General features: G+C 42.9%; 1 protein-coding gene across 3 annotated transcripts; it reads left to right on the plus strand.

The window, feature by feature from the left end:
* The first annotated feature begins 892 nt into the window (after nucleotides 1–892).
* Nucleotides 893–7,003, plus strand: socs3b (suppressor of cytokine signaling 3b). 3 transcript variants are annotated; one of them, XM_085171156.1, is made up of 3 exons: nucleotides 893–1,021; nucleotides 3,155–3,506; nucleotides 3,611–7,003. In XM_085171156.1, exons 2-3 carry the CDS (start codon nucleotides 3,372–3,374, stop codon nucleotides 4,166–4,168), a joined length of 693 nt encoding a protein of 230 aa, XP_085027282.1. In that variant the 5' UTR covers nucleotides 893–1,021; nucleotides 3,155–3,371; the 3' UTR covers nucleotides 4,169–7,003. The 3 variants fall into 3 exon arrangements, with proteins under 3 accessions (XP_085027282.1, XP_085027280.1, XP_085027281.1); XM_085171154.1 differs by lacking the exon at nucleotides 893–1,021 and adding an exon at nucleotides 2,004–2,365; XM_085171155.1 differs by lacking the exon at nucleotides 893–1,021 and adding an exon at nucleotides 2,004–2,217.
* The last annotated feature ends 5,569 nt before the right edge of the window (nucleotides 7,004–12,572 follow it).

The following is a 12,572-nucleotide window of genomic DNA, read 5'->3' on the forward strand; positions in this document are numbered from 1 at the left end:
CCTTACAATAATAAGACCCTACTGTAATAGGTAAGGTGCTTTACTTTTAATTAAATAAATTAAATATCGCTGGTTTGGGATCTGTTTTTCTGTGATTTTGGGGGTGATTTTAAGTGTCTTTTAATGACCTGCAAATTATTTATGCTCCATTGTTAAATTAACCACCAAGGCACTCTTTAAAAAAGACATATGTGACCACAGAAAAGCTTAAAGATATATTTTTGGTAAGACATCTTCCTGTTCAGTTACCTGTTAAAGGTGTGCCTTGAAGATTTTCAGTCATGCAATGCATAACGTGCATTGTATGCAATGCATAACGTGCATTGCATACAATGCACGTAATGCGTAATGCACGCAATGCACGTATGCAATGCATAACGTGCATTGCATACAAGTGTTTGTTTCAGCCGACTGATAAATGTGTGTGTATGTGTTTATATTTCGAAGGCTCATAGCACGTGAGAATCTTTATTACTGCTGTCTTATAACAACAATACTCGCAGCAGTATGTTTCAGTAGAATGATATGGAGAACAATCAGGACTACTATCTAACTTTACTGCTTTATTGATTTCAAAACACTTTAAATATGAGTTGATATCTTTCATAGCCTTACAGCCTATGTTTGTTCTTGGATTGTTAATGAAAATATTAGCAAGAAAGACCAGTAATCATAGCATTTGTAATTGATTCTCACTATTTTTCAGAGTAAATTTAAACCTTTTTCTCCTCTAAAGTTACAGATTTGGCTCTTAACTTAAAACGAGTCACTCTTTCAACCTTTCATTACATTTGCATGGCTCAAGCAACACTGTAGGCTGTTGCTCAAGAGCATTTGCAGTAAGTCAGATGTTTCCTGACACGGACACGACACAGCGGACTGAGGGACCCCTATCTTTAAACATAAGCCAGTTTGTTGTAGGTCAGACGCTATTTATCCTTCATGCTGTTAAGAAAAAGAAGGGAGAATGCAATGACAGCCCATGTTGATGCTGAATAGCTTGAAAATATCTGACCTTAAGGTAAGGCTTTGTTTATGGAAACTCAGCAGAGAGATTTGTAACAGCAAAAGGAAATAGACATAAACCTTGAAAGTAGGCTACTTGATTATTTCAGTGAAAAAAAACCTAAAAAAACTTCTACCAGTGCTTTTTTTCTTAATTTGTGCACATGTGCTTTTGTATTCTGTGTTTGTCCAAACAAACTACAGCAAATTTAATAAATAGTAGAGTAACATTCACTGTGGTACAGTTTTAAAATACTTGAGTCTTTACTCAACCTCAGCAGACTAAATATTGAATAGATACTCAAGAGTACTTTAATTCACAGCATTATGACAACTTTTCACCGAGATACAAATTTAGGGGTGTTTTTTTAAAAATAAAAGAAAAAATTCTCCTACCTATCTGGGATTACTGAGACCTGATATGTATTAAAACTAAGAATAATATTTGCATACATTAAGATATTTTTTGTTTAAGACTTTAACAGAAGTCTGCGCATTTTCCTGGTAATCCTGGCAATCTTCTGCATCAGTAAAAGTAACCCTGATAAAAAGAAAAAAAGTAAATAAGATTTTTATTACAATCCTGCTGATTTTCCTTTAGGGAGAAAGAACAAAATGTCTTCTACGGGTGTGAACCCGTATATATAACCCATATTTTCGGGGGAAATGCTGATTTCTACATAGATATCAACACTTGGATGCATTATTTTACATAGAGCTGAGTATTTTTAATGCTTTAACGGCAGATCTGAGTGTTAGATGAATGCAGAAGAAAAGAAGGGTCCTGCAGTGCATGCAGAAGCATATTATGGTTAGTTATTATAGCGAGAATATGTGGAGTATGTCTCTAAAACATGAGCCATAGCTGCGGTTTTATATTGTGCCATATGTGGAGCTTTTAACTTTTTCACCTTGTCGAGAAGGGAATCCAGCAGCAGTACCAGGAAACAGCCCGGTAAAGGTCACGCTGATTATTTATTGGCGATTCGCCAAGAGCGGGCGCGAGCCCGCGCGTGTGTTCTTTTGCGTGCGTGAGCGTGCGTTCGTGTGTTTACTGGAAGAACCTCTGAACGGAGGGGGGCGGAGCTTTACGAACATCGGCTTTACTCACTGGAAACAACCTCCAGTAAACCTCCTCCCCTCCCCTCCTCCCCCAACACACACACGGGGAGTTCTCCGGCAGATACCGCTGCCGACACATTCCTCTGCTCGGTAAGGAAACCCACACGCTCTTTTGGATACTTTTTTATGGATTTTAATGCCTGAGTTAATATTTTTTCAAGCACTACTTTCGGGTAGTTTGCGTATCTTTTCTTTTGGCGACGAGCGGCTGCGGCGCTGGGCTGAGTGTATCCACAAGGTAAGTTAAAACATTTAAAAGCGGTTCGCTGGTCATCGTCTTAAAGTAGGCAAAATGACAGAAAACTGGGGTATGGGGCACTTTAAAGCGCTGTGGTTTTATTTAGCAGCTCGGGCTCTCGCTGAAGACGGTCCTAAAAGTGTTAATGCTCGGGGGGTTCGCAGTATCATCAGTAGTGGACCGAGTTTAACGCCAGTGGCTCCGTTGCAGTTCTGAGTCGCTATGGCGCCTGCACTGTCCGGTGAAGCCGACTTCCAATTCCCGTAGTGCCTGCAGGGTATCTCGGGAAACCAGAACCAGACGGGACACCTTTTCAGTCATCGTGAAACCGGAGAACGGGGCCTCCGAGCAGGAATACAGCTATTTAGCAAAGAGAAAGGGAGGGGGTTAATAAAAGAAAAAATTGCGCTGGCTGGACTCTTTCACAGTGACCCCGATTCAGAAATCCCTTGTTGCGGTGCGCCCGATCGAAGACAATTGAAAGCAATCAGGATCCAGTTGCTGTCTGGCTGCACGGTGCAGCAGCACGAGTAAGCAGTGCATTCATTTAAACTAAATATAACCTGCCTGCTCGCTGCCCGCTCCTGCCTTATGCATTTGTTACAGTCGCCATAACTGCATTTTTATGGGGGTAAACTGAGAGCTCCAGTGTGGCACAGTGGCCATTTATTTCTCACTGCCTATGCAGGAGTGAAATTCAAATGAGGCTCTATGGCTCTATATTTGCATGCCAAGATTAGGTTATATATAGCTGGAAGTGCTTAATCTTTGCTCACTGTCTCCCTCCAGCTGTGTATAGGTGCTCTCTACCAGCCCCTCTCTGGATGCATCAGACTCCTCTTCCCCGGGGCCCTGGACCCGGTGTGTGACCCCGCCATCCTCACCCCGCTCCCCCCCTCGTCTCCCCTCTCGCTCTGCTGCCGACTCTCTTCCACCTGTCCAATCCGGCGCTCCTTTTCTGGGCCCCCTGCCTCTCGATCAGCAGGGAGAGGCAGGGGGCCATGGCATGGCCATGGTAACCTTTGCAGGACACAACCCCCTTGCCATGAGCAGCATCACCTCTCCAGAGGGCAGGGTTCAGGGGTCGAACTTTACCCCGCATCATTTCAAGCCCTTCAGCTCGCATGAACACTACCAGCAGGTCAGACACATCTGAGGAGTTAGCTAAACTATTACGTTTTGTGTGTGTGGTTTCTTTGGCATTCTTGGAAATTCACCATGGCTTTTTTTTTTTACCCGTTTCAGGTGATGCGTGCACTGCATAAGCTTCAGCAGAGTGGCTTTTACTGGGGAGCTGTCGGAGGCCGGGAAGCCAGCTCCCTGCTACGCTCTCAACCCCCTGGCACTTTCCTGGTCCGTGACTCCTCAGACCACCACCACTTCTTCACACTCTCTGTCCAAACAACTAAGGGAACCAAGAATTTGCGAATCCACAGTGAGGGAGGAGGCTTCTTCCTACAGCCAGACCCCCAAAATACCCAGGAGCTCCCACAATTTGACTGTGTGCTGAAACTCATAGCGCACTACATGGGGAAGGGGCAAGATACTGAAGGGACCAAGGAACGGGCGAGTGGGGACAATCCAGGACAGACAAAAACAAAGGCACACAATGTTTATCTGATCCACACCGGTGGGGAGAAAATCCCCCTGGAATTGCGTCGACCCCTCTCGACTTGTCTCTCCAGCCTGCAGCACATGTGCAGGAGGACGCTGAACAATCGGGGCCTGGGGGCGTCTGAGCGGACTGAGCAGCTCCCGGACACACTTAGAGACTACCTGGATGAGTATGATGCTCCTATATGACTGACAGGAACTGCAACAGGTTCTACTGCATGGACCAAGTGCCAGGATTACAGCACGGACCAGCTCTCGGTGAATGCGAGATTGTCTGTGTGGACATAAACTGACCAGACTGAGCCTTAAGTGCTAACATGAGGTCAGTTTTCCAGAATCAGCTGATCACTGATCTACTCTGGGTCACCCGCTGACCTTCTGGGGATGAGGAGTGTGATTTGGGTAACCGACGATTACCTCGTCCATCCTGCCTTGCAAAAACACAAAAACAAAAACACTGACCACTCAAGTGAGTGGCAGATGAAGCCTGAGGTCAAAGGTCAACGTTTCCTATGACTGACTGAGACGCAGAGCAGTGCCTCGTAGAAGATTAACCTGACTGGTCGATATTAACGATGGCAGCGAAGGCATGATCAATGCACCACCAGTGATATTTTGGTGGGTTTAATGTGCTTCAAAAGAAAGCTGCTGCTGTCTGCGTGACATTTACAACTGGACAGACAAACGGCAGTGGGTAAAGAGAGAGTGGATGGAGTGGGGGTTTCAGAGAAAAGGCAAAGTCCAAACGGGGAGGGGGGGGGGGGGGGCTGTACAGAGAACGCACAGGATTTGTTTGTCTGAGTGTGAGCATGAGTGTGTGTGTGAGTGTGTTTGTGTTGTGGTGGTGCACACATTTCCATTGCTGCTTCCCGCAAGTGTTGCCTCATAGAGGGGGAGTGGGACGGTCATGCACTCTAGCTCCACATATGCAAACACACACCCACACCCTCAAACACACGCACAGGTATAAACCACATGAAGGTTTTGTTAGCATGGGAGTTTTGGGGGATGGGGGGAGGTTAAAAAAATAATTACTAAGCATTTTCTTCTCCTATGTGTTCCTTGTTCCTGATCCATAACCATTTGACTGCCCAGCCCCCCCTCCCCCTGCCTTTTTGTTTCAGAGATGCATGTATGCTTTGACAGTGACAGAAAACAGGCCGCTCTTGCCGAGACAAAAGCTTTTTTTACCGGGACAAAAGACCTGGCATGGGACCAAACAAAACAGCAGACCTTATTTTTATCCCGACTGGCTGGAAAAATGTCAGCGACACTGTAAAGCTCCTTGGGGGAATGATGATAATGGTGATGATCCCAAAGATGCGGAGAGGGCGAGGATTTTAAAGCAGAGGGAGGAGTGGGATTGGGAGAAGGAAACTGAAAAGGAGGGGTAGACTTGGGGGAGAAAGGTGGGAGGAGACATACTGGTATATAGCTAAACAAAAACTCCGATAAGAGGAAATGATAGAGCACAACAGGACGCCGCTCCTGTAAATATAACTGCCCCGTGTGAGGGAAAAAAAGATTTTAGCTGAGTCTTATTTCTGTCTTAGATTATCATCTCCGGCTCATTTCTATTTGTTAAAATGCCCCAGTGTGTTTGAATATCTGTCTGCCTTCTCCTGTAACTTCAGAAAGGATTTGTATTTTTTACTTTTTTGTCTACTTTTCCATCATAACCTCTGGAGGAGGAGAAGTGAACAGTTGGACTTGTCTGAATGTTAAGGATACACTACACTTTTCCCTCAAGTGATTCTTAAAAAAGAAGCCTTTTGTAAACCAGAATTCAAAACTTAGATTTGATCAAAAAAAGAAAAAAAAGGAAGTGCTTTTGCTGTTTTACCCGTACCTGTGATCCATATTGGAGTGGCAGCCTTTTATGTTTTTGTCTGTTTGAGCTCACATGGCCACTCGAGGCGAGGGCGGCACACTTTTTTTTGGTCAAATCTGGGTCACATCAACACCAACTTTTTTTTCTTTCTTTTTTTTTTTTTACATGTGTTGCACCGGTGGACCACGTGTATGTGAATCATATTGTCTTTTATAAAGACTCTCTCGCAACAGGCTGGCCACTAGTCTGGCAATACAAGCTGTAATACCTGAAATGACAAAGCATTACAGAAATAAATGAAAAGGAACGTTGCACATATTTATATTTCTAAAATATTTCAATAATTTATATTAAAAAGCACTATTTTTACAAAAGTCAATGCATTTGCCTTGTGTCTTAATTTACTGTTTTGTTTTTCTTCTTTTGAACTTCCACTAATTCAATATTGACTGCACACACTTTTAACTTACTCTAATAAATTGTAAAATGGTTTGTATTCCAGCAATTCCTGGCCTCGCAGCAAGACTATTTACTTACAATTGGGATTTCCTAGTTAAACAAAGCAGTGTTTATTCAGTCGGCACACTTTGAAAAAGTGCAGCAGCAGCACGAGGAGGACACACATTCATCGCCGGGTTAAAATTGTTCCGATCCACGCTTCTCCGTTTCTTTGCCAGAGGATTGTGGATAAATTCCACAGGGATTGGAGAACATATAAGGAAGGATGGAAGGAAAGGATGGAGGGAGGGCACAGCTGATGTGCACATGGCACAGTAACAAAGGGTTTCCCAGAAGGAGAGGGTTTAGGTCAACGTCATGCATGCACACTTTGACACAGCAGTCACTGTGTGGAGAGCTCACTTTGGGCTGGACCTAACTGGAAAGGAATGCAGTGGGATTTTATACATCCTGCCTGAGGGGCTGAAAGAGGATGGTGTCCTCCAGGGAGTGTGTATGGATATGTGTGTGTGTGTGTGTGTGTGTGTGTGTTTGAGGTCAAATAGGTGAAAGGGTCCACGTGGAGGAGATTTATGACGGTCTGTGGTTTTAGTTTTGTTGTTTTTTAGTGCGCAGCCAAAGCAGAGTGTGTGTGTAAGTGGTTGGTCAAGCTAGATTGCGCCTGTTGGTAAAATTAGGCAGGAGGTGAGTTTCTTCATTTCTATCCCCCCCCCCCCCCCCCCCCCCCATTTCCCCGAACGCACACACATAGATATGGTTCCCATTCCCTGCATACCTTGTGCTCTGTCTGAGGCTGGCTTCCAGGAAAGAGGCACTTTAATTGAGTTGAGTTTTTACGGCTCTTGCCTGGTGTTAATGTGTGTTTCAGAAGGAGGGAGTGTGTGAGGTAGGGGAGTCCTGAGGAGGAAATAATTGCTTAAAACAAGAAATAAAAGATGCTGAGAGAATATTAAAATCAGATAAGGAGGACCTGGGAGATTTTCCTGATATTTTTTATGTCAAGCATGTGCTGTAAAAATGGTGGATCCTCATTTTAATATGGCCAAAGTTTCTACATTTAAACCTTGTGAGCTAAAATTGAAGGCTTCAGGCTATTTTCTGCTCTCCTGTTCAAACCTTTTGTTTGAAAGGTGGCTTAAAGGAACTGCACCACAGCCCAGTGTAAGATAAACGAGGATTATTTTGAACTATGAGTCATGCAAAGCGACTCTGGTCAAGTCCAAAAGGTTAAAACCAACATTATTTTTTCTCTACTTATCTCCTCTCTCCTATGTTCAAGATGAGATTAAGCAGTTATATTTTGATCTCCCTCATATCCGTTGAAAAAATAGAGAAGGAGTAACCTCGACTACCTCACTGGGCCAGCCGCCAGTGCTACACACATCTTTCTGGACTCGAGCCAACCTAAGACCTCTGTGGGAATCACAGGCTAATGTTTAATAACTGTTTTTACAGCTCACCTCAGTACAGGTAATTACAATGATTCAAAAACTCGGTTCCTCATTTTTTTGCCTTGACACTTCCAGGAAAAAACGCATCCAGGGTTGCTGTTTGGACGCTGGTGTGCGTCTGTGCGTGAGTGCAGATGACACTATTTGTTTATGAGAGGAAAAATGAGTGGGCACTTGGAGAGAAGGATGACGTAGGTTAGGAGACAAACAGAAAATGAGTGAGCCTTCTTCCCAAAATCCAACCAGAACAATCCAGTTTTACACACAACACATTGTTTAAATAAGCCAGCTCAGCTCGCTGTGACTCATCTTATGTTCCCCATAGTTGCCTAGTGAGTGGCGCTGGAATATTTTGCCTGTGCGTCGTGAATCTCACACACTCACAGAAAGTCTTTCCACCATGATTCATTTTTTTCGGGTTATGACTTGTGTCCAGCTCAACAGTTGTCAACAGTGTCCCCGCCAAACACAACACCCGGGTCTCAAACAACTGAGCTCCATTTGGAGAACCCCCCCCCCCCCCCCCCCCCAACCCAGCAATCAAAACACTTGCACCAACGTTTCGGGCACCGCATCTCATAACTTTAATGCTGTGTTTTAATGCAGCATAAGGAAGTGAGAAGCAAGTTGAGCAATAAGAGGAATACTTTTCAAAATGTAAGCCAGTTTTCACTCCTGGAGCCTGATCAAAATTGAAGTGTGCTATCTGCAGCTCCTTTTGTGTTTTATGTCATTTTTGCGCTCTTGCCAACGTCAGCCACAACACACATAGAAGGAGGAAAGAATATTAAAAGGTTAGGACTGTACTCTACAACTAGCAAGTCACAACCAGCTTCCAGGAAAGGCCCCTAGGACTGCTGATTATTTCTTCCAGTAAGGCTTTTTCATGCCTGATCGGTGCTTATAGGAAAGGCGTTGGGGTTGGCCCATCAGTTCGAGTATTGTCACAGCCGCTTCTGATAAAGCCAGACCAGCTTCCAGGAAACCAGAGATTTACCCTCCAGCATTCCATCATTCCTTCACCATCAGTGCACACAGACAGAGACGGAGAGAAGCAGAGGGAGCAGAAGGGGTATAACAGCGATGGGGATCAATAAAAACCATATGGGAAAGAATACATGCAGTTAAATGCACGAGTGCATGTATGTGTTTTGTTTGTGTGTGCACAAAGCGCCTTCACTTGTACTCACTGACAGTGACGCATCACAAACACATCCAAACAAACACAATATTCCTCCAAGCCTACTACCAATCATCTGTGCTGTACAGTTACGCTCTCTGCAGCACTCAAAACCTCTAGTGATGATCTTTACTTTCACATAAATCATCACTTATCACCCTGGAAAGCCTGGGTGTGTCTTTGACTGACTGGAAATACTCATATGGCTAACTGAGATTACCCCGAAGTAACTAAACTGTTTGTAAAAGGCACGTTGTATTAGGCACATTGTTTAACTTGTACTCCCCCCCCCCCCCCCCTTTCTTCATTCACAGCTGCACAAGCGTACCGGCAGAGAAGCTCAGATGCCAAATGGCTTACTGTAACAGCGTGGACTCGGACCAAACCCTCTAACACTCTCAGGTGTCACCGTGTCCCTTCAGCCAGCAAACAGGACTGCACAGTATTTGAACTTCAGACTGTAGCAGACACGCACATGAGTTCAAACATTACCATATGCACATACATATGTGGTGAGTAAGGGGTTTTTTAGGCCACGAATGAATGGCAACGCCTGTAAAACTACCTACAAACTCGCTGCAGTGCTGCAATAAAATATAAGTCCAGCATTTGCAGTTTAACTGGAAGTAAAATGTTAAAGGGAAGAGCAGAATTCTTTTTTTGTGTGTGTCATTTAAAAGCCTCGTGTTTTCATTAAGATCTGCTGACACAAGAAAGCCAAAGACACAAACGTCAAAAGGAAATGCAAACAAAAAAAAGCAAGCATGCAAGAAGGAACGAAGATTTTAAGAAATGATTAAGATGAAGGAAACATTTCTGACAAAAACAAAACTCCAACTATGAGGCTTTTCTAAGCAATCTATCAAAGCCTTCTTCTGCAGTGGAACATGTGACAGACTTGTTAGCCAGCAGTTCCTTATTTACACATCGGTTATCGAGCAACATTATCAGTAATTTGTTGTAGTTAAGGCCACTTTTAGCTTGTGTTTTTGGTCTTTACAAAATCCAGAAAGAAGTGATGCAGCTCTTTCTTTTTCCTCCTAACAATCATTTTTATTTAAAGAAATACTTAAAAAAAAACTTTAATTAAAAAGTCCAAGTTTAAGGACAATGATGTATTTGTTTTCCTGTTAGTGTAGTAGAGCCTCTGTACATGGTCACAATGGATTTTAAATCAAATAGCTAAGGTGTAATTGAAGATTTTAGCTTTTTATAAATAGCCCCCCATTTTCAGAGGCTCAAAATTAACTGAATATCTGCCTGACGACCAGTTTCATGGTCAGGTAAGTCCTGTTTGCTTTATTTCCATAAAATAAGTGTTGAACAACGTCTCTCAATATGACGTCCAAATACATGTCAAAAAAGCTGAAAAAACTAAATGAACATATCAGAAAGGTATTAAAAAATGTTAGGAGTGGTTAAATCAATAATTTAACCATTTACTTTCGTAGATCTTTAAAACGAATGAATGCACTGACCAGCTCAGTGACATCAAAAGGCCTGAAAAGACCAAAGAAACTACAGTGGATGATCACAGAATTATTTCCATGGTTAACAAAAATACCTTCACAACACAGAGTCAAGAACACTCTGGAGGTTCTTGGTTCTTCTCGAGGAACTAGGCATTGAAATCTACAATCAGAAGAAGCTTTCCTGAATGTAAATCCAAAAGGGTTTACAACAAGGTGCAAACCACTGGGTACATTTAAAAACCAGAAGGTCGGATTAGACTTTTCCAGAAAACATCTAAAAGAGGCTGCACTGCTCTGAAAACAATTCTGTGAAAGCAAGATGAACTTGTTATATATTGATGGGAAGAGAAAATTATGAAAAGGAAACAGATTATGATCTGAAGCATACCACATCGTCAGTCAAACATGGTGGAGGCAATGTTATAGTACAGGTGTGTATGGCAGGAATTAATGGAATCAGGAATCAAGTCATACAGGGCGTAAAGTTTCATCTACATGTTTATCTCCTGTCTTGGTTAGTTTTCCTTTCTTTGTGATTGTACACCTCCCCCTCACCCGTGTTGTTCCTTAAACTTGTTTACAATTACCCAATAACCTTCGCCTGTACCAATACGTCCTGCCATGCACTCCTCAGTTACCAGTTTGTTTTGTATTTCTTGCATTTCAAGCATTAAATGTGAGCATTGCAGTTTGTGGGATTCCTCATGTTCTCTCATGGTGTTATTATTGATCTCCTTGTATGTGTGACTTTTTTTGGGTTGTACTTGGATTTTTGCCTTACGCCTGCCCCTTACCGGATTTGTTTGCTCCACTGACTGATCACTCTGTCAATGACCTTGTGTTGTTTTCTGATTAGATTTGGATTCACTTTGCCTCTCTGTGTCACGTTGTGAAATTCCCCCCCTCAAAAAATAAGTGACATTCATTAAAATTTCATTTTTTTAAGCGTTTCCTTCTGGACACAAACAAAAAATAAATGTCTTTGGCTCTATTTTGATCTCTTCCCAAACATTTCGTGCATTCATTACATTGATTTTAACGTGGCTAAAGTTTCACATGTTTGCACCAGCTGTCAGTCTGAGCCACGTGTTCACATACTGAGTCTCAATCATCTGCCTAGAGTTAGATCTTCCTATGCTTTTAGCTTATGGCACAAAAACCTTTTAATGAGCAGGACTGAACAGGTTTTACAAATTCTGTTATGTCCTTTGTCCTGGTTATTTCAAAAAGTGTCTATGGTGATGTGTTTTGATAAAGCTTCTCTGCTGCAGACAAAACATGATGCGGCTCTTGAGCAGCCAAATGCTTCACTTCCTTCGACTGACTCTCTTTTGTGTGGAACAGGATTTTTTTCTCCCACTGAAAACAGCCCACTGCTGTGGCCAACAACACCAATATAAGAGCAAACTAAAAGAGTACACTTGGCGGCTAAACAATGAGTTGTTTTCACATTCCCATTTAATTCACTGTTGCTGTAAAATATTGATTATAGTTGCTTTTATGGTGCTAAAGTAGAGATGCAGCTGAAGGCTGTAAAAAAAAGCTAGCTGGGCTTGAGTTCAGAGGGATTTTTTTTGGGGGGGGGGGGGGGGGGGACAAATGACGCATATTTTCTTATGTTTATGTCAAGTTGAATATTTAATCTCAGTGTCTGCTAGTAACAGTCAGTTAAATAAGACTGTTTTGCTTATTGGATGCACCCTTTGTGTCCAATAACTCCTGAGACCTTTGCACCATTGCTTTCAATCTCAACTTCCTGTTGACAATGCTATTGTGCCTCTTAAAACGTCTAATGTTTAGTTTGTAAAGGTTGAGGCATTCCCCACGCAGTGGCACAGTATTTATAATGCTGTATATTTGTATCTGTATAGTGTATAGAGGTCGTTCTTTGTCTAGGGCGCTTGGTCCATCTCCTTTATGAACTTCAGTCTTACCTAAGGCATACAAACCAATCTATTATACTCCCAGATGCTCTCCAAGAAGAGAGTTTTTGTTGTTAGTTCTGGCAAACATCCATCCATCCATTTTCTTCTGCTCATCTAACTTGGGGGGCCCCAGGGGGCTGGAGCCTATCCCAGTTGTCATAGGGTGAGAGGCAGGGTACATCCTGGACAGGTCGCCAGTCTGTCGCAGGATTATTACATAAAGACAGAACACCATTTACTCTCCCATTTACGCCTACAGAGAATTTAGGAAGCAC

This window comes from Neolamprologus multifasciatus, chromosome 8, assembly GCF_963576455.1.
Source record: "Neolamprologus multifasciatus chromosome 8, fNeoMul1.2, whole genome shotgun sequence".
NCBI classification, from domain to species: Eukaryota; Metazoa; Chordata; class Actinopteri; order Cichliformes; family Cichlidae; genus Neolamprologus; species Neolamprologus multifasciatus.